Source organism: Vigna unguiculata, chromosome 7 (assembly GCF_037176805.1).
Source record: "Vigna unguiculata cultivar grain cowpea cultivar isolate G323 ecotype 2 chromosome 7, ASM3717680v1, whole genome shotgun sequence".
Classification (NCBI taxonomy): Eukaryota; Viridiplantae; Streptophyta; class Magnoliopsida; order Fabales; family Fabaceae; genus Vigna; species Vigna unguiculata.
In genome coordinates this window covers 36,276,283-36,300,979 of record NC_140798.1, presented here as the reverse complement: position 1 = coordinate 36,300,979, position 24,697 = coordinate 36,276,283, and the positions used below count along the sequence as shown (strand labels likewise).

Sequence of the window (24,697 nt, the reverse complement as noted above, 5' to 3'; positions counted from 1 at the left end):
TCCACTTTGTCCTTCGGTTTAAAGTTAATTTTGGATTATGCAATCCCTAACTTAAAAGCGTATACTTAGTTACATAATTCAGAACATTAGTTTAGACGTCAATTTCAATTTCTCAGTTATAGAAATTATCTTTTTTATATAGAAAAAACTTCTAAATCATAAAAACTAAACCATTTAATTTTCTTTTACACGTGTTACTAAGACAGAATAATACGTTTATTTCATGAGTTCACGACACAATACATAGATAAGGATAAGGGAGTGTCAATAACAATAAGAGGGGTAACATCAAATACAAGAAAGTTATAATGCATCAATGTGTCACATATTCTATATTTTATTTTTATATTTTAAGATACTTTATTAATAATTATTAATAAAATATCTAATTTATAAATAATAATATTTTTATGATTACAATAGTTTGTAATCTTTTATTTTAATACATAAAAGTATGTGTGCATCTCTTACCTTCCATAACAAATACTGTGAAACATGAATGCATGTTGAGGAAAGCAATGCAACTTAAAAACTAAAATTATTTCCATTGATTTAAAAATTAATAAGTACAAATTTGCTTGTATTTACACAATTTTAATAGTTGATTTCAACAGTCCTCTAAACTACACTCGTCAATTTGGAGGAATCAAAATTGATACGTGACTTCTGCCTCTGTATCCATCAAACTGGAATAATTTTTCACTATCCCAGACCAGGTAAGAACTTCTCATAGTATAAGATTACAAGGACAATATTTTTATTTTAAAAACAAAGGGAGAATATTCTGGGCTAAATGAAAAATGTATAATATATACAAGGAAAAAAACATTGATAGGAACACAGAGTGATCATTCACTATTCTTCCACGCTTCCCGCAAGAGCTCATATCGTACAACCTTACGCCCTCCCTTCACTAGTGCAGGCTTTTCCTTGGACGAAACTGATGGTTCATCCATGCCAAGAGCAGAAAGTGGTGAATCCAACTCATCAAGTTCATCATCACTGGTATATAATTTTTTGAGCGCAAATGAGCCACATTTTAGTGAAGTTTTTGTTCCCGCTTCTTGTATCATGCCTACAATTGAAGAAGCTGGAAGTGGTGCATAGAACGCGGGACCAGCAGAACATGGCAAGCTTGTAATAGCCCCTACATCATCCTCAATATCCTAAAATATCAAAATCCAACAAAACAAAAGGACAGGGAAATTAGAATGTTGAAATTTCAATAATCCATTCCTACACCATACTTATTGCTTCTTATTTTCACCAAGCATGCTAAAAATAAACCAACCTCACTGTTCAGGGCATCAAAAACAGCATCCGGGATAGGGCCTGGGGAGAATTCATCAGGAACAAAATTGTTGACTGCTCGTTTAATCAATGAAATGCCAAATCTAGGGCAAACCTGCAGAATTGTTTGGATGATACGTTTATAATATAATTAGTTTCCCAAAGCATTAATAATGAAAAGAAGAAAGACAAGTCAACAATAAAGAAGTTTGATCTAACCTCTTTTCTCGTAGACCCATCTGCAAGCATGTCCAATGGAAGCATCATCAAATCGCTTAAGGCATTGAGGAGAAGGAAAGGTTTGAAGGATGATTCATATTTGGGTTCATCGTTTTCATTGGTAACTTCATAGGAGTCACTATCATCAATGCTAAATAAATCTGAAAGCCATCTTGACCAGTCACCAACCTGAGTACAGATAATAAAAAGTTACCCAAGGGAACAAACATCACATATCCTTCATAGAATTGCAACAAATTTTATTAAGTTTGGCTACATGGATATTGGGCTCTAACAAGAACCAATTTTTCAGTAGAACCATTTACAGGAGGGTCTTTCTAAATGGTTTCTCAAGTTTTCTTAGGTCTTTCTCCACTCTTTTGATTTGATTAACCTTCCATTCGATACACTTTCCAAACTGAAGCATTTTATTCAAAACTAAGCCAGTTTCCATCAACTTTCTCAAAAGATACATTCTCTCCTATTTTCTTGTGTATGCACTCATCCACCTCAATATGCTTATTTCTGCTACATTCGTGTTTTTTTTTATTAGCACTTCATTACTCAACATGTGCTTGCATCAATGATTTTACAAATAATAGAATTGATTCAATTTTGTGCCATCATGCAACAAATTTACAAGTACAATGTATACATTAAACTTGAGAAGACATGTTTTAAGATGAGAGGCTGCCAGGAAAAAGAAACTTCATAATTCTAATTACCAATGCATCCAAATTCAAAATTCAAAATCTTTGAATTTTTAGGAGTCTTCAAAGAGGTTGATGAATTGAAAATATACACACGAAACGGCAAATTATTTCTCCTGGTGAACTCCGTATATTGGTGGAAAATTTCTGACCTAAAAGTTGTAAAAAATTTACAGTGTCTCTAATATCCACTGTATGTTACGGTAGCATTTGTTTATTAAGATTCAATATCTAATAGGATCATATTTGTTTTCTAAATACTTGTACTAAAACATCATAAAATACTTTACATCTTATATCAGCGAGTAAACTTTCTCAAAGTCTCACGAAAAGCATTATGCTGTGTAACAGAGGAAGCAAGCCTTACAGATGAACAATATATAAAGATTATGATCAACTAAGTGTCTTTTGAGAGAAAGAAGGTATAGGACAAAAAAGTTTCATAACTCACAGCATTCTTCAGTTGCGCACCAGCCGCAAAGCCTGATTTCCCAGCTGGAATTGGAAGAACCTTAGAATCACTAATGGGGTCAGATACAGGATCCATGGGCATCTCTTCGGCGGATTCCCGAAGAATAGCATTGAACATAGCAAAATCAAGTCTACTAACCAACTGCTCCATCACCTACAACCACAAAAACATTCCTATTTCAATCAGGCTGCCTTTTATTTTATTTCTTGCCTTCTCAAGATAGGAATCAATAGACACAATATTACCCTTCAGAGAAAACAATAACATGTACATCCATACAACCTAGAACTATTCAAGAATAAACCACTGATATAAATAATTCTAGAAACACACAGTATTAACAAGAAATAAATAATAATACAGTATAAATAATTCTATTACTTCTCTTAGATATTGTTTAGATGTTGTTAAGATATTGTTAATCACAATATCGAACAATATCTTCTATTTACTCTATTTATTTTTAGTTACTCTTTTTAGTTGTACCTCTCTCTATTATAAATAGATTACCCTATGTGTGGTTTGTACATAAGGGAGATTAATCTCAAACCCTATTTTCTCTATATTCAACATGATATCAGAGCCCTAAATGATCCATGATTGATTGAGAAGGAAACCTTGCAGTAGTTCCTCTTCCGTAAATCCTTAGCCCTTAGTCCTAAGCCCTAAGTCTCTTTCGCAAATTTTATGATTGAGAAGACATTCTTACCGTAGTTACTCTTTCCTAAGCCCTAAGTCCCAAACCCTTAGCCTCTCTCGCAATTTTTCAGATTTCACGTGATTGTAATTTTGCAATTGTTTTCTGCTTTGAGACGTTTCTGGAGGTTCTGCCCCATGTTCTTTATGCCATTTTAAGGAATTTGCAATCATCTAATATTGGGATATGTTTTGTTTGTTGCTTTCGCTGTTTGATTCACATTTATATTTTGTATTCGATTTATTATGGCATCTCACCGTGATGACCGGACTCACCCTCGCAAACAGGAAAAAGGGCGTCCTAAGTGTGAACATTGTGGCAAGCCAGGTCATAAGATTGACAAGTGTTATGCATTACATGGTTGTCACTACCTGTAAGAACGATGTCATCAACATATACTATCAAGTAAATACATTCAACACTCGAGTGTTGATAAAAGACAGAATGATCTGTTTTACACCAAGTCATACCAAATTATTGAACAACATTGCTAAACACTCCAAACCAGGCCCTAGGAGACTGTTTTAGGCTATATAGGGATTTGCGAAGACGACATGCCATCCCAGAAGACTTCCCTTAAGTAATAAACCTAGGAGGTTGCTCCATATAGATTTCTTCTTGCAAATCACCATTGAGGAAAACATTTTTAACATCCAGATGATAAAGAGACCATTGTTGAAGAGCAGCCATGGCGATAAATAAACGAACAAAAGTCATATTTGCAACAGGGTAAAAGGTATCAACTTTGGATGTTAAAAATGTTTTCCTCAATGGTGATTTGCAAAAAGAAATATATATTGAGCAACCTCCTATATTTGTTGCTCAGGAGGAGTCTTCTGGGATGGTATGTCGTCTTCGCAAATCCCTATATGGTCTAAAACAGTCTCCTAGGGCCTGGTTTGGAAAGTTTAGCAATGTTGTTCAACAATTTGGTATGACTCAGTGTGAAGCAAATCATTTTGTCTTTTATCAACACTCGAGTGCTGGATGTATTTACTTGATAATATATGTTGATGACATCGTTCTTACAGGTAGTGACAACCATGGCGGCATCTCTTAGTTGAAACAAAGTCTCTGTCACCATTTTCAGACCAAAGATCTTGGCAAACTCAAATATTTCTTGGGTATTGAGGTGGCGCAGTCGGTATTGTTATATCTCAGAGGAAGTATGCCATGGATATTTTGGAGAAAACTGAGTTGCTGAGTTTAAAGTCTGTTGATATAGCCATGGATCCCAATACTAAACTTCTACCAAATCAGGGGGAGCCTCTATCTAATCGTAAGCAATATAGAAGATTGGTTGGGAAATTGAATTATCTTACAGTTACTCGTCCTGACATTTTTTTTGCAGTCACTGTGATAAGCCAATTTCTTAATTTCCCATGTGAAGATAATTGGACTGCAATCATTCGTATCTTGGAGTATATTAAAGGATCTCCTGGAAAAGGATTGTTATGTGGTTCTAATAATCACACAAAAATTGTTTGTTATTCATATGCTGATTGGGCAGGATCTCCTTCTGATAAAAGATCTACATTTGGGTATTGTGTCTCCATTGGTGGTAACTTAATCTCGTGGAAAGGTAAGAAACAGAGTGTTGTGGCAAGATCCAATGCAGAAGTAGAATATAAAGCTATGGCCTCAGCTGCCTGTGAACTTGTTTGGCTTAAGCAATTGCTTAGAGAGTTACAATTTGGAGATGTCACTCAAATGACACTTGTGTGTGACAATCAGGCTGCTCTTCATATTAGCTCTAATCCTCTCTTTCATGAGAGGACCAAACACATTGAGATTGACTGTCATTTCATTCGGGAAAAGATTATGTCAGGATACATCAAGACTGAGTTTGTTAACTCAAGTGATTAGTTAGCAAATATTTTTATTAAGTCTTTACAGGGGCCTAGAATTGATTATATTTGTAACTAGCTTGACACATACAATTTGTATGCTCCAGCTTGAGGGAGAGTGTTAGATATTGTTTGATATTATTAAGATATTGTTAGATATTGTTAATCATAATATCAAACAATATCTTCTATTTATTCTATTTATTTTTAGTTACTCTTTTTAGTTGTACATCTCTCTATTATAAATAGATTACCCTATGTGTGGTTTATACGCAAGGGAGATTAATCTCAAACTCTATTTTTTCTATATTCAACAACTTCTATTCCGGTCTGTCTTAAATATCATTATTTATAGGAAATTAGCCAACAACTATGAAATCTTAGCTAACTAACTAACATTCTTTTCTGATGTACAAATCAATATATTATGAAGAATTGGCATGGTGATGATTGCAGTCATGGCCACATGGTGAAAGAGGGTCTTTTCCAAGTCAGGAACCAAATCAGCCACAGCTTAGGATCAGGTGTTGGCCGAAAAATGATTTCTACCCATCCCCTACGCAACTAACAATAACAAAACAGTCCAAGTCTAGAACTAAATCAGCTAGCAGCTTAGGATCATGTCTATCTTAGCTTTTAATTTATGTATACTAGCACCTTCTCAAGAACATCAACAACACCACCCTTGGGGTTCTAAAAACTTAGAGAATTAAAAGAACAAATGATTTTGTTACTTTAAATAAAAACCCCCTTACCACTACTTCCAACATTTCCTGATAAGGTATTGACAAAGACACCAAGCTATATGTTTTGTCATATATATAAGCTACATATACATCTACACCCATACACATGTATAAAAAATTGAATATCCTGAAATCCAGCATTCAATACATTGCATCTAGAAATATCAACTTTAAATTGTACCAATCTAGCTATCACAGCCAAGCAGCCACACTCATGACCACCGGTTCGAAGAGGACAAAGCCTTTCACATGCATCCTTGAAAGCTCTTTTCCATAAATAAATAGAAAAACTTCCTTGATCTTGATCACCCACACGGGATCTTCTTTCATTTGCTTTCTTAAAATTAGTGCTCTTTGCAACTCCAGACTGCATGTATGGTGTCAGAGTCTGGGGACAGCAAACATAAAAAAATATCAGGAAAATGTAAGGGATTTTAGTTTAAAATCAAAGTTAAGAGTGGAGATAAGAAGCAGAATAAGAAGAAATAGAAGGAGAAGATGAATGGTTTGGATTCAACCTGCCACCAGACAGACTCAACAATTCGAGAGAATATCCATGCTTCAACCTTTTCTAATGCAATTAAGAATGTCTTTGGATTCTCCCAGCTATGAAATTGTTTTTCTATGTTGTCATTTTCTTCTTTATGAAGAGTGTTGCCAACTGCATCCCATTCACTGTTGATGCATGAACCATCACCAAAGTGTATATTCTCAACTTCTTTGCTCACAATTGCTCTCAGCAATAATATATTTGAGAACCAAAATGTCAACCTATTCATGGATAAGAAACAGTAAGCTAAAAAATAAAATAAAATAAATGATTGTAATAAGTATCCACATATCTTTTTCGAACTGATGTTAAATAAACCAAACTTCATTAGATACAACAATCAAGCCTTACCCCATTAGTTGGAGTTGGCTACATTAATCAATGCCATTGCATTTAAGAAAAAGCCAAATTTGCATTTCAGAAAAAAAAAAAAAACATCTATTTAGTATCATAGACCAATGTCTCCTTTTCCATCGACACACCCTATGCTTGCAACCTTGCAAATGCATTTGTCCCAGATGCACTGGGCTCGGTTTTAACCCAAATACACGGGCTTGGCTGTCGAGATGCACAGGTCTGAACTTGGTCCAAGATACACCGGTCCCAGTTTTGTCCCATACGCATTGGCCTCATACGTCCTAGAAGCACTAATCTGGCCCTGCCTTTACCTATATATGCACTGACCTTGTTTGTATCCCAAAAATTATTAGCAAACATAGTTTAAAGTTTAAAATTTTTGGTGTCCAACAATATTAGTTTGAAGCTTCCAAATTTAGTTTTCAGAAGGACTTGCTTTTCTTGCCATGAATTGTTTACCAGGCAGATGATCATTCCAGCTATCTGGCTAAGCAATTCTTCCTTCCAACTTCCCCAACATCTTGAGTTTCTTTTCCTACTATTGTCTGAGATGGAGCTCAATTTTTATGTTTTTAAGTTTTAATTTGAGGATATGTGAATTGTTTTCTCAACTAACTAAAGCTAAGCAAGCTTCAATTTAAGAGTGTTAGAAATATAAGAAATATCTTAAGATATTATCCTAGAAATACAAGAAATATCCCTTGGATTTTTTTTTTCTGATTTCTTTCTTTGTTTAATTAGAATCTTTATAATGATAGGAATGTTTTATTATAATATTATTTATAGGCATTATCTGTTTTTATATGAAATGAACTCTATTGGGGAGTTCGTATAGACAATTTTCAGCAACTTTTCCATGTATATTTTTTTTTCTCTTCCCACAATTTTAATTTAGTTCACTTAGTACATGTTCCTTTTTGGAACCTCTGTTGGTATTACCCTCAAGAGACTAAGAAACCTTAGATGAGTCTCAATCATCTCCTCAAAAGTAGCTTCCCCAACTTTCTCCTAAATTTATTCACACTTCAATAGACAAAAAATTTGGGCATTCTCCCTATGCAAGTAATCTTAGGCTCAGTTTTTTCCAACAAAATTTCTGTACTTTAGAATCATAAAACAAGATCTTTAGTTATTCCTAAACATTTTATGTTATTTCAGCATAATTAAGAAAATAATGAAATCAAGTTTTCTATACCTTGGAACGTCATTTCCACATGCTTTAGAAACCAAGACAAATCCCGAGACAGCACTCTGGGCTGCACTAGCCATTGTAGCAGGAGACCCAACTCTACAAGCATGGAAATAGAATCTAGAAAGGCGCCGAGCAGGTGCATGGACCTTGTTTGACGAGCTACCATGTTCAGCAATAACTGAGTACATTGAAACTTCAAGAGCAGCAGCTTCCCTCAGCTCTTCTCGAAGCCTGTCAACTTCAGCCTTCATTTCAGTTTTATTGCTAAGAAAGCGGTCACTTGTATTAATGTCTTCATGGCAAGCCGTACCAATAGGAAAATCATTCAAAGTATTAATCTCCTGTGACTGATTATGGGTCTGATTACTGATTTGCTCATAGTTCTCAGCAGATTGTGGAAGAACTTTTAAATTCTCCCTGTCTTCAATTTTGTCACTCATCAATCTTGGGTGTTCATGTGGTATCTTATTTAGAAGAGTAATACTATTTAGATTCCCTTTCTTCGTAGAATCATCACTAGGAAAATGATTGAGCGCATTTTCTAAAGGTTCATTTCTCTCCATGACCTGTCCTTGTCCTTTCCGTGGTTTCTCGTTTAAAATAGTACTACTTAAATTCCCCTTCTTCATAGAATCGTCATTGGAAAAATTATTGAACTCATTTTCTAAAGGTTTATTATTCTCAGTAAGTTGTTTCTGTCCTTTCCCATGTGGTTCCTCATTTAGAAGAATTGTACTACTTAAATTCCCTTTCATGGTAGAATCATCATTGCAGAACTTATTGAGCTCATTTTCTAAAAGTTCATTCCTCTCGGTAAACTGTCTTTGTACTTTCCCATGTGGCTTCTCGTTTAGAAGAGTACTACTATTCAAATTCCCTTTCTTCATAGAATCATCATTGGAAAAGTTATTGAGCTCATTTTCTAAAAGTTCATTCCTCTCGGTAAACTGTCTTTGTCCTTTCTCATGTTTCTCATTTAAGAGAGTAGTACTGATTAAATTCCTTCTCTTCAACGAATCATCATTTGAAAATTTGTTGAGCCCATTGTCAAAAGGCTCATTACTCTTAGTGAAATCTTTTTGTCCTTTCCCAAGTGGTTTCTCGTCTAGAAGAGTAATACCATTCAAATTCCCCTTCTTCGCACAATCATCATCAGAAAAATTATTGAGCTCATTTTCTAAAGGTTCATTCTTCTCAATAAGTTGTTTTTGTCCCTTCCCATGTGGTTCCTTACTTAGAAGACTACTACTACTTGAATCCACTTTCTTCGTAGAATCCTCATTGCAAAACTTATTGAGCTCATTTTCTATAAGTTCATTCCTCATAGTAAATTGTCTTTGTCCTCTCCCATGTGGTTTCACGTTCTGAAGAGTAGTACTATTCAAATTCTCTTTCTTTGTAGAATCATCATTGGAAAAATTATTCAGCTTATTTTCAAAATGTTCAATCCTCTCAATAAACTCTCTTTGTCCTCTTCCATGTGGTTTCTTGTTTAGAAGAGCAATACTTTTTAAATTTCTCTTCTTCATAGAATCATCATTGGAAACATTATTGAGCTCATTTTCTAAGGGTTCATTCCCCTCGGTAAATTGTCTTTGTCCTTTCTCGTTTAGAAGTGTAGTACTACTCAAATTCCCTTTCTTCGTAGAATCATCAATGGAAAAATTATTGAGCTCATTTTGTAAAGTTTCATTCCCCTCAGTAAACTGTCTTTGTCCTCTCCCAAGTGGTTTCTCGTTTACAAGAGTTGTACTATTTAAATTCACATTTTTCTTAGAATCATCAGTGGACAAATTATTCAGCTCATTTTTTGAAGGCTGGTTCTTTTCAATAAATTGTCTTTGTCCTTTCCCATGTGGTTTCACGTTTAGAAGAGATGTACTAATCAAATTCCCTTTCTTCGTAGAATCATCATTGGAGAAGTTATTGAGCTCTTTTTGTACAGGCTCATTCGTCTCAGTAGACTGTTTTTGTGCTTTCCCATGTGGTTTTTCGTTTAGAAGAGTTGTGCTAATCAAATTCCCTTTCTTCATAGAATCATCATTGGAAACATTATTGAGCTCATTTTGTAAAGGCTCATTCTTCTCAGTAGACTGTTTTTGTCCTTTCTCATGTGGTTTCTTGCTTAGAAGAGTAGTGCTAATCAAATTCCCTTTCTTCGTAGAATCATCATTGGAAACATTATTGAGCTCATTTTGTAAAGGTTCATTCTTCTCATTACACTGGTTTTGTCCTTTCTCACGTGGTTTCTCGCTTAGAGGAGTAGTGCTAATCAAATTCTCTTTCTTTGTTGAATCACCATTGGAAATATTATTGAGCTCATTTTGTAAAGGCTCATTCTTCTCAATAGACTCGTTTTGTCCTTTCCCATGTTGTTTCTCGTTTAGAAGAGTGGTGCTAATCAAATTTCTTTTCTTCGTAGAATCATCATTGGAAAAATTATTGAGTTCATTTTCTAAAGGCTCATTCTTCTCCGTAGACTGTTTTTGTCCTTTCTCATGTGGTTTCTCGTTTAGAAGAGTAGTGCTAATCAAATTTTCTTTCTTCGAAGAATCATCAGTAGAAAAAATTTTGATCTCATTTAGTAAAGGTTCATTCTTCTCAGTAGACTGGTTTTGTCCTTTTCCGTGTGGTTTCTCGTTTAGAAGAGTAGTGCTAATCAAATTCCCTTTCTTTGTAGAATCATCAATGGACAAATTGTTGAGCTCATTTTGTAAAGGCTCATTCTTCTTCGGAGACTGTTTTTGTCCTTTCTCATGTGGTTTCTCGTTTAGAAGAGTAGTGCTAATCAAATTTCCTTTCTTCGTAGAATCATCATTGGAAAAATTATTGAGCTCATTTTGTAAAGGCTCATTCTTCTCAGTAGAATGATTTTTTCCTTTCACGTATGGTTTCTCGTTTAGAAGAGTAGTGCTAATCAAATTCCCTTTCTTTATAGAATCATCATTGGATAAATTGGTGAGCTCATTTTGTAAAGGTTCAATCTTTTCAGTAGACTGGTTTTGTCTTGTACCATGTGGTTTCTCATTTAGAAGTGCAGTGCTAATTAAATTCCCTTTCTTCGTAGAATCAACATTGGTATTATTGAACTCATTTTGTATAGGCCCATTCTTCTCAATAGACTGGTTTTGTCCTTTGCCATGTGGTTTCTCGTTTAGAAGATCAATGCTAATCAAATTCCCTTTTTTCGTAGAATCATCTTTTGAAACATTATTGAGCTCATTTTGTAAAGGCTCATTCTTCTCAGTAGACTGGTTTTGTTCTTTCCCATGTGCTTTCTCATTTAGAAGCGTAGTGCTAATCAAATCCCCTTTTCTCGTAGAATCATCATTGGAAAAATTAATGAGCTCATTACGTAAAGGCTCACTGTTTTCAGTAGATTGGTTTTGTCCTTTCCCATGTGGTTTCTCGTTCAGAAGATTCGTGGTAATCAAATTCGCTTTCTTCCTTGAATCATCACTAGAAAAATTATTGTGCTCATTTTGAAAAGTTTCATTCCTCTCAGTAAATTGTCTTTGTTCGTTCGCGTGTGGTTTCTCGTTTAGAAGAATAGTACTATTCAAATTCCCTTTCTTCATAGAATCATCATTAGAAAAGTTATTGAGCTTATAATCTAAAGGTTCATTCCCTTCAGTAAACTGTCTTTGTCCTTTCCCATGTGGTTTCTCGTTTAGAATAGTGGTACTATTTAAATCCCCCTTCTTCATAGAATCATCATGGGGAAAACTGTTGAGCTCATTTACTAAAGGTTCATTCTTCTCAGTAAACTGTCGTTGTCCTTTCGCATGTGATTTCTCGTTTAGAAGAGTAGTACTCCCTTTCTTTGTAGATTCATCATTGGAGAACTTATTGTGCTCATTTATTATAGGTTCATTCCTCTCAGGAAACTGACTTTGTTCTTTCCCACGTGGTTTCTCATTTAGAAGAGTAGTACTACTTAAATTCCCTTTCTGCATAGAATCATCATTTGAAAAATTATTGAGCTCATTTTCTGAAAGCTCACTCTTCTTAGTAAATTGTCCTTGTCCTTTCCCATGTGGTTTCTCGTTTAGAATAGTAGCGCTAATCAAATTCTCTTTCTTAGTAGAATTATCATTGGAAAAATTATTGAGCTCATTTTGTAAAGGCTCATTCTGCTCAATAGACTGTTTTTTTGCTTTCCCATGTGGTTTCTCGTTTAGAAGAGTAGACCTAATAAAATTCCCTTTCTTCGTAGAATCATCATTGGAAAAATTATTGAGCTCATTTTGTAGAGGTTCATTCTTCTCATCAAGTTGTTTTTGTCCTTTCCCATGTGGTTCCTCGTTTAAAAGAGTAATACTACTGAAATTCCCTTTCTTGGTAGAATCATCAGTGCGGAACTTATTGAGCTCATTTTTTAAAAGTTCATTCCTCTCCCCAAACTGTTTTTTCTCTTTTCTCTGCTCCTCCATTTTTTCTTTGGCCTCCATAACCCCAACATCTGAAATACTGGTAACTTTCTCTACAACTTTTTTATTAAGTCTCTGATCTCTTGTGTCATCTTCTTTAATCACGCTGTTCGCTTGAGTTGCTTGAGAATTGAAAGGCCTTTCAAATTTTGGTTGTATACTCGATGAAATACATGAAGCAGAAGATTGTTGATTGCTTTCTTGAATTCCAGAAATTGGATCAGAACGTTTGACAGTTTCCTCAGAAATTTTAGACAATGAAGAGCTGCCATCGGCAGCATTTCCCATGTTTGAGCCAAGAATTGTAGATGAAAGGGGAGGTTTGATACCATTGAACTGTGTGGGCGCTTCCATTGCTGTCTTTCCATGAGATCCTTCTGCTCCTCCTTCGCTGATTTTGATACTGCCTGAAATCAAATGGCAACAGGCTGTTAATCTGGCAGAACTAGACAATTGCGTAGCTGTATAGATTATTATTGGTCTGGAGATCAGATAGTAGTAAAACTGTATCACCAGTAATACATTTGTATTGTTCTGTCGAGTTCTTTCACTATAGGCATGTTTCAATAAACTTCTCCAAGAACACTTACAGAAAACAGAATAAGAAACAAATAAAATCAGTTTTTCTATAAACTAAAATTACCTAACGCATATGTTTAAAATAAGCTTTAAAGAAGCTAATATGATACATTATTTACAAATTAACTTAGCCATAAGTTAATTTTAGCTATAAAAGAGAGTATAGTTGATTTTTCCTTATTATTTTCTTCTCCTATGTTACAAAGAAGTAATCCAAAAAGACACTATCTATATCATTAAAATTTAAAAAGGATTACATGTTGATACATTTAGAGTTCAAACATTTTATCACCGTATGCAGAGATAAATTAACAATTATAAAACAACCATAGAGGTAATTGATATACAAAATGTGTCATGAACAAACAAAATTAGTTTAATAATATCATCTCGTATCCTGAATATAGTACGATCAAAACAACAGGAATCGCAGCAGCACACTGCATACTAATGCATGAATGCATACCATTTAACAATTAAACACAATGACCATCTTGATGTATGTGGTTAATGTATATGGGCATACCGAAAGTAAAGAGGAATACAATTTATTAGTGCCACAACAAATAGTTAAGCATCATAGCGATCTATTGTTAGGCAAAATCCAGCTCAATTAGGTCTAAGCAGGAATGAGGTTAATTACTTCCAAATCATAACAATGACTTGATAATATCCATACTATGTAAACAAATCCCTTCGAAAAAAAGGGTGATGTTTGATATATTTGCATTAAGCACAATTAGAAGAGAAAAAAACTTCAATACTTTTTCATTTAGAGGGGACAAACCTCCCGTAGTCTTAGAAGCAGATTTGTTAGTTTGGGCGGTATTTGAAGGGAAGTCATCATTATCATCGTCGTCAGTAAAAGAGGCAATTTCGACATCATCGTCATCTTTCAGTGACTGTGTTACCGATTCACCTCCTTCCTTGTCTAGTGACAACCCTTTTGAATAGCTGCTGCTTGGTGATGAGCTAGAACACTCTGTGTCCAATGGCTGAATACTAACATAAAGAAATGGCGGTGAAGAATGCTTGGAGCTCTTCTTGCAGTTCAATAGAAGGCGTAAGGCTTTAGTTTCCTTAATAATTCCAAAATCTGCAAAGTTTATTGAGGCTGATCCCAATAGTTGGCTCTTTGTTGTCTTATCATACAAGTTAAACTCTAAGTAGTTCTTCTGAAAACTTTCACGGTGTTTGCTTTTCCTGGATGCTTCTCTCCACATAACAACTGAAAGCCCGAAAGATTCATTAAATTCGATGTTTGCAACGCCAGCAGTGGTGGATGCTAGAGACCCAGAAGTTTTATCACCATTTTCCCACTGCAGTGATACCGTTTGCACAGATCTCAGTGATTGTGAAGGGGGCCAAGGCTTGATCTGCTGAACATGGATTACGTAGTGAACTTGGACTGAGACAGTTTTTCTACTCTTTGTTCTTATTCCGAGTACCATCTTCACAAAACAATAATACCACTGCTACTCTGGGCAGTTATGCTGCTCACTCGAAACGATGAACCTAAACACAGAACAAAAGTTAGAAAAAAAATGAGATGTTCCAAAACATTCTAGAGATATTTACCAGACATAGTACCTAACAAAGAGGCAAACAACACATGATGCCAAGAACAAAAAACATTGCTAAAGCCAATACGCAATGCTTATTAAAGATATATTCCTAAACACCCCCAAACAAGAGGAAAAAAGAGCAGAGTGAAACTATTTTTAATTCTTCTTCCTTTCCTCATCAATAAACGATAAACACAGATAGAATATTGATACCAATGAAAAATCATTTAAGGTAAGAGACAAAAGCTAACAAGGGGAATGATTTAAGAAAGAAGAAAACAGATATCCAGATTCTAGAGGAAAGAGCATGTGCATGCAAATGGAAGCAAAAAAGCAGAAACCAACACTTAAAATTTGACGAAGCTCAACTCAGCTATAAGCAAAGTGATAAAAAGGAAACAAGTGTTGGGAAATTACATAATGATAGAAAACAATCAGCAATTAAACAAACCAGTTAATTAATTAATGCAATTCAAACCCAGAACGAGGGATGAGAGAAATATGCTAACTTGGAATTATACGAACAAAAGATGACCAATTACATGGGCCCAATAGAGCTGATAGACGATGGGACCCATTTGAAAAAAAAAAGATGAAAAGGGAATTGGTGGGTATAAGGGGAGACGAAAGTGATTGTGATTGATTATTCAATTGATTGCAATGAAAGGGGTCAAAGGTTGAAAACTGAGAGGCTAAGAAAAGGAAAAGTAGAATTGAAGGAAATACCAGAACTGAAAAAGAAAACCGTGTCCCACGCATAGAGGAACTACTTATAATAATTTCTTTTCATTTTTTACTATATTAATTATTTTTTTTCAATATAATTTTATTATATAATTTAAATTATGTGAAAAACTCAATTTCTCATTTACTTTTATATTTTTCCACCTGTCTGGGTAATACCATTTTTACCAACTCACCTATGACGTGATTTGGTATACCATAAATAGTGTCGGGGTGGTTAGGGTATCCATGTTATGTTATCATGCTACTGTTTTATGCATATATATATATATAATATATATATATATATATATATATATATATATATATATATATATATCATAACAAAACATTTAACAGATGTATAGAGTGCCGGCTTATTTAGTTGCGGTGGCACATCATTAGGTAAAACGCGTACTGTTCTTGTTTTTAGGCAGTTAGTCGTTTAGATTTCGGAAAATAAAAACAAATGGGTAATAATCGTCACGAGGGATTATGATATTGTAGATGAGATGGACTTTGTTTAATTTTATGGATTTTCACTCGCATTTGTCTCGCATCTAGTAAGTATTTCTTAAGAAACTCGTCTTTAATCTAATAGTAAGTTAAAAAAGAAGAGGGTGGGTAATTTGTTTATGAAAATTAGCGATCAAACAACCTAAGTATGTACAATAAATAAGGATCTTGATGAGCTGAGTAGGGAAATTAACATCATCGTATTTAATCGTTAAAGGTGAAAAAAAATTATGAGTTCAAATTCCTCACTAATAAAAAAACTAACAACTAATAATTTTCGATAAAATAAAATTCGTTAAAGAAGGTTTTTAAATTTGTACTGCTGTCACCAACTTTAGCATTTATTCTGTTACAAATAGAGTAGGATGTCATGGAGATTACCCGTATTGGATTTCATGACATTTTTTATTTTTTTCATGACGCTACAGCTTGTTGGATGATTTCATGAAATAACAAACATGACAGAAAGAGTTAAAAGTTCATAATTTGTGCATTGTTATGTCGGTGGGAAGAACATTTTGGTTTAATTAATAAAGCCAATGTAATCTCTTCTATTACATCAACAACCTCTAGGACCACACCCTCCTCCCCTCCTAGTCATGCATCCTATCTGCTTCTGCAAAACTGTTTGCAGGAGTTTTGCCATATCAATCTTTTTCCTTTTCAATTGAACTAGACCCCTCAATTATCACAATCACTTACACCCTCTTCATAAAGCTGGATGATTTATTACTCCTAAATATATTCCCACAACACTATGAAGTCACAAGGACCATCACTATCCTGAAACAAACTTCATTGTGCTCAAAAGATAAATTAAATGAACCTCCTCTTTTTTCCTCAATTATATGCAGTCCTAACCCTGACAATTACAATAAGAATGAAACAGTTTCCACAGTTCTGTAGTCCCAAATGGAGGGAAGCATTCAGAAAGATAGAGATAGATGTTTTCCCAGTTGCAGGTAAACAATTTCCAATAAAAATACAGAAAATACCATCCAGCCAATTTCACTAATTTCTACAAATTTGAGTCCTCACAACATGAACGGTGAAAAATTCATCTCATTAAACCATACAGTTCATGTTTTGGTTGTCAAAGTTCCCCTCACAATCTCCTCAGTGCTTGCAACAGGGAAACTACATGATGAAAAAAGAAATGTCCCAAAAAGCTTAATCCCTTGGCACTCCAACTTGAAAGAAAATCTTGATGAGTTTCACTTAAGAAACCACACAATACCTTGTATGTCAACAGCCACAAACAATGCAAATAAAGAGAGCATAATAATCTAGCACATTCTTACAGTGGATACAAAAACAATGCAAAGGTGTCTGTCTCAATGGAAGGAGAGACACATAAGAGATAAATATAGGGAAGGAGGGTGGGTGGAGGTGGGTGTCCTCACCGTGGTGGTGGTGGCGGGTGTCATCAAGGTGATGGTGGGATTGTGTCGCCAGAAAAACAGGGGTTGAAGAGGAAAAAGAGAATTTGAACTAACACATTACTCACATTTTGACGTTGTTAATGTTAAAGGACCACACTGACTCTAATCATAAACCTAAATATAAAAACTAAATTCCTAATTAACACATCATTGTTTTGACAGTTATTGCCAAACAACTTTATCCAAATAAACCGTTTGAGTCCAAAACCAAACCATGGTGATGTAGTGGGCATTATCACCTATCATTCATTGTGAAAACCATGATTTACCAACACAAAATTTCACCGATGAAAAGAATAGAAAACAAATCTCATGATTGCTCAGATGATTTCTCCGGCTTGGTTGAGTCATAATAGCTACAAACATATCAAATGATTGAGATATGAAAGTTTCGACTTACTTAGACTCACCTATCTTTCCAAGTCAGAGGCACTGATTGCCTCATTTCAATTCTTTCTACCCACTGGTACATTTTATACCCCACAATTATAAGGAAAACTCTTCACAACTATAAATAAAACAAATTGTTCAAAGGCAAACAAATCAGGAATCATGAATTCATGACTGAGCATATTTCCTTGCATAGCTGAGAATCATAACCAGTGACAAGGCCGGTAGAGAGAGGTTTGGGCACAATGGGTAGTTTATGCTTTACAATTACAGAACACAGTCAAGTTGCTTTATCAGCAAAACCAAACTCACCAAGTGCATGAAGGCTCAGTGATTGTTATTACTGTCAATATTATGTTCGACTTAAATTTTCCACAAAGAACTCTAGAACATCATAGGATTGAAATCATAATGTAGTTCATATTATGTTTCACAAAAAACTCCAAAAGATGATATTCCCGAGTAAACACAATTAAAGCATACCACGCAACACTAATCTTGAAGAAAAATACTTCATTAAGAACGGAATGTTACACAAACCAAAGCTAAGAAGAAATGAAACAAACATGCTAAAATTATGAAAATAATTCTATTCTACAATTAAGTAGTGAGAAATTCAAGGCCCTAATCAGAGTCAAGAAGGATTCATTTGAAATCCATCATCAAATGATCTAAACAATGGTAACTTAATTCCATTTTGTTCCATCCCATTTAAATGCTCAAAATTAGATGTCCAAACATCAGCTGGATCATAACATCATGGCCTCTTTATCAGTTCATTGTAGCTTACAAGAATTATTAAAATAATACACGTTCAAAGGAAATACACACGTCTTTACCATGTTTGAAGGACACGCAATTGTAAAAAGGATATATAAAAATAATACTAGCAAACCATAACTTACCTAGAAAAGAACAAGACTAATGCACCTGATTCAAATTCTAAAAATTTTATCACACCTTTTATAGAAAAGTAATACCATTCACTTTGTACAAAAGAGCAAAACCAAATTGCAGAGACAACATTAGTTGCCTAAATGCAATTCTTTAGCTGATCTCCTGCTCCTTGGAAGAAACAACAAGAAAGAGCAAAATCAGCGATGAAGATGCCTACTAGAGAAATAACCACAGCTGACGTCGTTGATTCCCCGACACCTTTAGCACCTCCCAAAGTTGTAACTCCCCACGCACAACTCACAATAGATATGATAGCACCAAAAACCTGTGACTTGATCATTGCACTAATAATATCCCATGATCTGAGAGCCCGCTGAGCTGAATCCAGGATAATGTTGATGCTCACCCCATAAACACCATCAGCAAGAATGGCACTAGATGCCATCCCTAATGTAAAACACAATAGGGTCAAAAGAGGTAGGGCAATACAAGTGGCTATCACTCTTGGCGTCACCAGGTAATCGACAGGGTCTGAACCAAGAACTCTCAATGTATCAGTTTGCTCAGAAACCTGCATAGTTCCTAACTCTGCTGCAAAAGCACTTCCAATGCGCCCTGCAACCACAATTGCTGTAACCACAGGACTCAACTCCCTTGAGAAAGCCAGAGCTAAAACCCCACCTACAGACCTGTTCAATCCTAACCTTGTGAACTCTCTTACAAATTGAATTGTGAAGGCCATGCCCACAAAAGCCGAAGTTAAAAGACACACCCCAACTGATCTTGGACCAACTCTCTCCAGTTGTTGAAGAGTGTTCCTCCAATGAATCTTTCCCTTTAGAGTCTTGACAATCACCTGCCCTGCTAGGATTAAAACTGATAACCCCCTCCACAGGTACCTTGGAGGTGACCAGTTGCTGAGAAATGCTGGTGATGCGCCATTTGGAGCATGATTTGTGTTCATTTCATCAGCTACCGTAGAAGCAGATGGATGGCTGTCATCTGTATTATGAAGCACAAACAGTCTTTTTGGTTTTATGGGGCCAGGAAAATTATAAACTTGAGGTCTCCCACTGAATTCACATTTCCGATCCCATTGAGAGGGAAATGGTGCACAGAATTTCACCGTAAATTTATTCTTCCCATTTGCACTGATGTTTCTGCAACACCATATTGTTCCATTGTACAGTCAATATACATAAATTTTAGAGAACAGACTATTATATAATAAAAATCAATGGAAAAGGGTAAGTATAAACCTGCAAGAGAAACAGATTAAAGGATGACTATACGATGATGTTTGCATGGTGAGATCCTTGACTAACAGACTCTGTTTGAATTTGAGGTCATCCAGTCCAAATTTCATACATTAGAGAAAAGATCGAAGTATAACATTGTCAAGTATTCATAATGATAGTTGGCACTAAATAGCTTTCACGAAGAAAACTGCCGTTTATTTGTGAAAATTGACTACATATATGCATTGTACATAAAGAATGAAATCATCTGAAATTCTCATGAACATAAATCAATTTCACTTACCTAGAATGATTCCTTTTCGTCCCCTATAGTAAGAAATGGTTAGAGCCTTGAACCTCTCCTGCCCAGTCGCAATATAATATATGTTACTTTAGGTAAATATAACACAAAACAAAAAAGCAATTCACCTCAATGCTGGTTCTCGTAATTGTTCGGTCCTCAATATTTTTTTACAATTCTGATCCCAATGAAATCATCTTAAATTGCAACCAAAAATATTTTCATAAAATAATTAAAATAACCAATGATTGAACGACTACACAAGCATAGGCTGGAGCAACACCACTTACGATTTTGATGAGCTAATTCAATCTCTCTGCACTTGCACTTAACAACAATTCAGAGTAAACATGTCGTTTAGAAGTAACAGGGAGGAATAAAATCACATTTTCACACAATAATAACTAGCTAATCACCCAGAGAAAAAGAGTCAAAAGAATGCAATAGCGGGAGGTCCACCAGCTAAACCCTAACATTGATCAACCGGTTTGAGTTGGGATCCACGATTGAGGAATGAACTAGAGTTTTCGGCATGGAATTAATTAATAAATTAACAAAAAAGAAATAAAGTAAAATAAAAAAGTATATTGAGGCGAATCCTGCAGATTTTGAGTGGAAAAAAGGGAATCATAAACAGAAATGGAATTGAAGAATAGAGAATGCACCGGAGATTGAAAAATGACGGCTTGAAGTGGTTCGCGGTGAGTGAGAGTCACCGACTACAAATTAGAAAAAAACCAAAATTTTAGGAAATCAACGAATCCAACGTTGCTTTGTAGTCAGGCAACTCGGCCATAGGGATTTGATTTGGGCATACCATCTGAATTATTATTAAAATGTCGGAAATGGAAACTCTTTTCATTATTTACACGTGAACGGACGATAATTAGCAATAGATTATTATTCAGTTGTATATTAAAGAAAAAAGATAAAATAAAATTTTAAACAGACAAGTTTATAACTTACATTTATACAAAAAATAATAATTTCGAATACACATTTATATTTAGTTTTTCAAAATAAGCACATGCACCAAAGACAATAAGACAATTTAATTCGTATATAATTTAAGTTATTTAAATATTCCACATTGTGTTTTCATATCATTATTTATTATTTTTTTCCTAAAGAAAAAGGTAATTATTATAGATGTTTATTTGATTGCTTTATTTGACTATTTAACTTAACTTAATCTGAATTCTCGCTTAAGTTTCTAGGTGAAATTTAATTGAACTCAACATAACTTATTATGATATGGATAAATGGTAAGGTGGAGTAGTCCGTTCCATTTTTGTTCCTATTTTGACTGGTTCCATATTTGGTATGTGAAATGAGTAGTAATAACTCGTTCCATATAAAAAAAATCGGACTAATATTGTTGCTCCATCGAACATAGGATGCCAAAGAAAATTAGTTCGGTCCGATTTGGTTCATAAAGTGTAGCTCGATTGGTTTGTCCCGTATATATAAGAAAATGAGTTTACTTGTATAGGTTACTCTGTTTTATTGGTTAGGTCTCGGATATGCGGATTAACATGTATTTGTGAATAGTAAAATAATTTTTTTATAATAATTGATATTATTTTTTATTAAAAATATTTTAATTAGTCTAATTAATTAAATGTAAAAATTAATAACATCAAAAATTATAGTTAAAGTACAATATTAATATGTCACTTTATAAAATAGATATAACCTAAAAGTGTATAAAAATATATTTCATATTTAAGAACTAAAATTATTATCTTATATATAATGATTATCCACAATAATAATAATAATAATAATAATAATAATAAAAATAAAAGAAACTTACAGGAATAACGTAATGAATGGAGTACGAATTAAAAAAAGATAATATTTAATTTTATAAAAGGACGATCAAACCAGTCTGCTCTGCTTCGTCTTTAACCCCTGATGTGAACCTATGCAGATCAGCGGGTTCAACATCCCAACTTGTCCCATGTCTTCTAGCTGCGAGTCAGTCCGTCTAGTCCATCCGAATTGTCATCCCTAATCTCACATAATAATTAGTTTATAATAATCCAAGTAAACAAAATCTTTAAAAAACCTTACACGCAAATATTACAATAATATATATTTTTTAATGTTTACATTTTTATTTGAGTCTATCATTAATAATAAAAATTGAAATAAGTTAACTAAATATAAAAATCTAAAAATTGAAAAAAGTTAACTAAATATAAAATTAACATGTAATTAATCAATTTTAAATGCACTAAAAAAAGTTGTCTTTGATATTCAAGTATGAAGTGAATAAATAATAAAACAAAACAAAAAATGAAAGAGTTTTAACCAACTAAAAAAATATACTGAATTTTTTTTATTTCCGAATTATGCATGCCAATCTGCCTCTCCTCTTATTAGCCTCTGCAGGTTGTGAGCTATGGGAGGTGGGCCTAAACGAATAAGTGAATTAAAATATTTAGTCGTCATGTATTTTTTTTGGTAGGCTACGGTCATTCCGTGTAAATTATTTTACATTGTCATCTTTAGTTATGAGCAAATTGTGTTATATTTTTATTTCCATATCTTAAATTAGTTTGGACGAACAAGACTTGTTGACTTAAATTTCTGAATTAATCTCTATAAAGACTGGGTTATTTTGTAATTGTTGTTAAATTAAAAATTACAATTAAAATAATCTAATTGGTGTAAGAGTGAGTTAGATTGAGTTGAGTTTGAAATAAAAAAAATTGTAAAAAGTCAAACAACTTGATACTTTTCATAGTAGGTTTAGATAATATGTTTGTTTTAAACCAATTCAATTAAACCGGAGCAGGCCCTCTTATAATAGTCGTTTTCAATAAGTAAGATATTTTGTTCATCGTTTTGAGTCCTTCATAAATTTTTTATTTTCAAGCGAATCTTGATGAAATTATTAATTTTTTTTCTATTTGTTTGATGTTTTTCCTATGTCATAATTGAATTTTTGTCATTTAATCCTTTTCTTTTATAATTGAGTGACATAAATAGTATCCTATCCTGTCATTTTGATTCCATATTTTTATGTGTCAAGAATTATAAGATTTTGTGTTTAGTACAAAACATTGAAGGTTCATAGGAAAAAAGTTATATTATTATTTCAATTACTTATAAAAAAAATAATTATTACCAAATTAAATTACATAATTATAACAACAATCAACGTATAATTACTATAAATAATTTTGCACACAGTATACATTTATCAGAATAATACAAGTATAATTTACACCAATTTTTAATAATCATTCGAAATTAATTTTAATTGATTGATAGTTAAATTAAAATTATACATCATTTTAATTATCTATGTAATTTTCTTATAAAAAACAATACATATTGACGATATGCAGTAAAAATATAGTTATAACTATTTCAAATTGTAAATAATTTACTTTATGTGAGTTTATAATACACAATATTTTTTAATTGTATTGATTATATTATGATTAAATAATTCAAGAAATTTTCAGTGAATACTAATTAATTTGGTTGATAAAAAGCTAACCGAGTTATGTTAACACTTAATTTATTTATTAACACAAAACTAGTAACAAAACAAATAAGAATAAGTCAACATAGCATGAGATATAAGAAAATGAGTGAACATGACATACAAAATAAAGTTCAATTCAAGTAATATAAAGTTTAACTGACGAGATTTATGATGTTTTAGTTAACTTGTGAATTGGTTGTGCTAATAACATTTCCAATAAATAACAAAAGCAACAGCAAAGGGGACAAAATTAGGTCTAAATTATAATCCTGACGTAATTTATCAAAGAAGTACTAAAAAAAAAGGGAAAAGCAAGGATTGAAGGAAAATAATAGTGTGAATCATTTGCATATGAAACCGTCTGGGACATTCTTTGAGCAAGTGTTGATAAGCTTGGTAAAGGCGATCGGAATGTTGAGGTTGAAGCCCATAATGTTTGCTCTGAGTGCAGTGCAAAGGCACACTGCAACTTCAAAGTCTGCATAGCCATCGACCACAGCGCAACATTGTGCTCTTGGGGGCATACCCGTCGAAAAGTTCATCCACCCGTTTAGAAAACCCGAACACGCCGCAAGTTTCAGTGTGTCACGTGGACACGTTGATGGACCAGCAGCACACAGAACATCAGTATGAGCACCGCCACTGCTATTGTTACCACTCAACTTCATCATTGAAGCATTTAGGGTTGGAGGGCAATTCTCGCATCCAGATACAACTGCAAACAACGCTGCAACGCTAAGTGCCGCCAAAACACACCTTTCGGGAGCCATCATTTTCAATCTTTCAATCGCTTTCACTGGCAGTGGCGTCTTTGTGGAGATTGTAGAAAGTGATTTATAGTGGTAATGAAGCTAAGAAATAACAATGGATCTTGAGACTCCATCATTTTTCTCTGATTCCTTCGTTTGTGGAATAGAATGTGGAGAATCACTCAAAGGCTATTAATAGCATTTGCATGTGGAACGCTAAAATTATGCTTTGTTTGTACCAATTCCACGTTATGTCTTGTGGACGTAATAATCTAAAATTTGAAA

General features: G+C 33.9%; 2 protein-coding genes and 1 pseudogene across 7 annotated transcripts; all 3 read right to left on the bottom strand.

Moving 5' to 3' along the window:
- Positions 1–519: 519 nt before the first annotated feature.
- On the bottom strand, positions 520–15,365 carry LOC114192050 (uncharacterized). 4 transcript variants are annotated; one of them, XM_028081605.2, is made up of 9 exons: positions 15,106–15,365; positions 13,877–14,604; positions 8,084–12,917; positions 6,500–6,752; positions 6,163–6,369; positions 2,671–2,844; positions 1,510–1,698; positions 1,292–1,405; positions 520–1,166 (listed from the first exon to the last, which is right to left on the bottom strand). In XM_028081605.2, exons 2-9 carry the CDS (start codon positions 14,538–14,540, stop codon positions 849–851), a joined length of 6,753 nt encoding a protein of 2,250 aa, XP_027937406.1. In that variant the 5' UTR covers positions 14,541–14,604; positions 15,106–15,365; the 3' UTR covers positions 520–848. The 4 variants fall into 4 exon arrangements, with proteins under 4 accessions (XP_027937406.1, XP_027937405.1, XP_027937404.1 ...); XM_028081604.2 differs by having other exon boundaries at positions 15,164–15,365; XM_028081603.2 differs by having other exon boundaries at positions 15,072–15,136.
- Positions 15,366–18,470: 3,105 nt separating this feature from the next.
- On the bottom strand, positions 18,471–21,005 carry ABCI14 (trigalactosyldiacylglycerol 1). 3 transcript variants are annotated; one of them, XM_028081312.2, is made up of 4 exons: positions 20,827–21,005; positions 20,165–20,222; positions 19,882–19,952; positions 18,471–19,782 (listed from the first exon to the last, which is right to left on the bottom strand). In XM_028081312.2, the coding sequence occupies exons 3-4, from the start codon at positions 19,926–19,928 to the stop codon at positions 18,759–18,761; spliced, it is 1,071 nt and encodes a 356-aa protein (XP_027937113.1). In that variant the 5' UTR covers positions 19,929–19,952; positions 20,165–20,222; positions 20,827–21,005; the 3' UTR covers positions 18,471–18,758. The 3 variants fall into 3 exon arrangements, with proteins under 3 accessions (XP_027937113.1, XP_027937114.1, XP_085521262.1); XM_028081313.2 differs by lacking the exon at positions 20,827–21,005 and adding an exon at positions 20,452–20,813; XM_085665136.1 differs by lacking the exon at positions 20,827–21,005 and having other exon boundaries at positions 20,165–20,813.
- A 2,999-nt stretch (positions 21,006–24,004) lies between these two features.
- On the bottom strand, positions 24,005–24,433 carry LOC114191363 (putative lipid-binding protein AIR1 pseudogene; annotated as a pseudogene).
- Positions 24,434–24,697: the final 264 nt, after the last annotated feature.

What these genes read in the sequence shown, in the direction of transcription:
- ABCI14 (XM_028081312.2), bottom strand. Translation starts at nt 19,928, where the DNA reads ATGCAAACATCATCGTATAGTCATCCTTTAATCTGTTTCTCTTGCAG. An exon ending in TTAATCTGTTTCTCTTGCAG is followed by an intron (nt 19,783 to 19,881) that starts GTTTATACTTAC and finishes ATGGTGTTGCAG; the next exon opens with AAACATCAGTGCAAATGGGA.
- LOC114192050 (XM_028081605.2), bottom strand. Translation starts at nt 14,540, where the DNA reads ATGGTACTCGGAATAAGAACAAAGAGTAGAAAAACTGTCTCAGTCCAA. An exon ending in TGCTTCTAAGACTACGGGAG is followed by an intron (nt 12,918 to 13,876) that starts GTTTGTCCCCTC and finishes ATTTGATTTCAG; the next exon opens with GCAGTATCAAAATCAGCGAA. An exon ending in GTGCGCAACTGAAGAATGCT is followed by an intron (nt 1,699 to 2,670) that starts GTGAGTTATGAA and finishes ATCTGTACTCAG; the next exon opens with GTTGGTGACTGGTCAAGATG.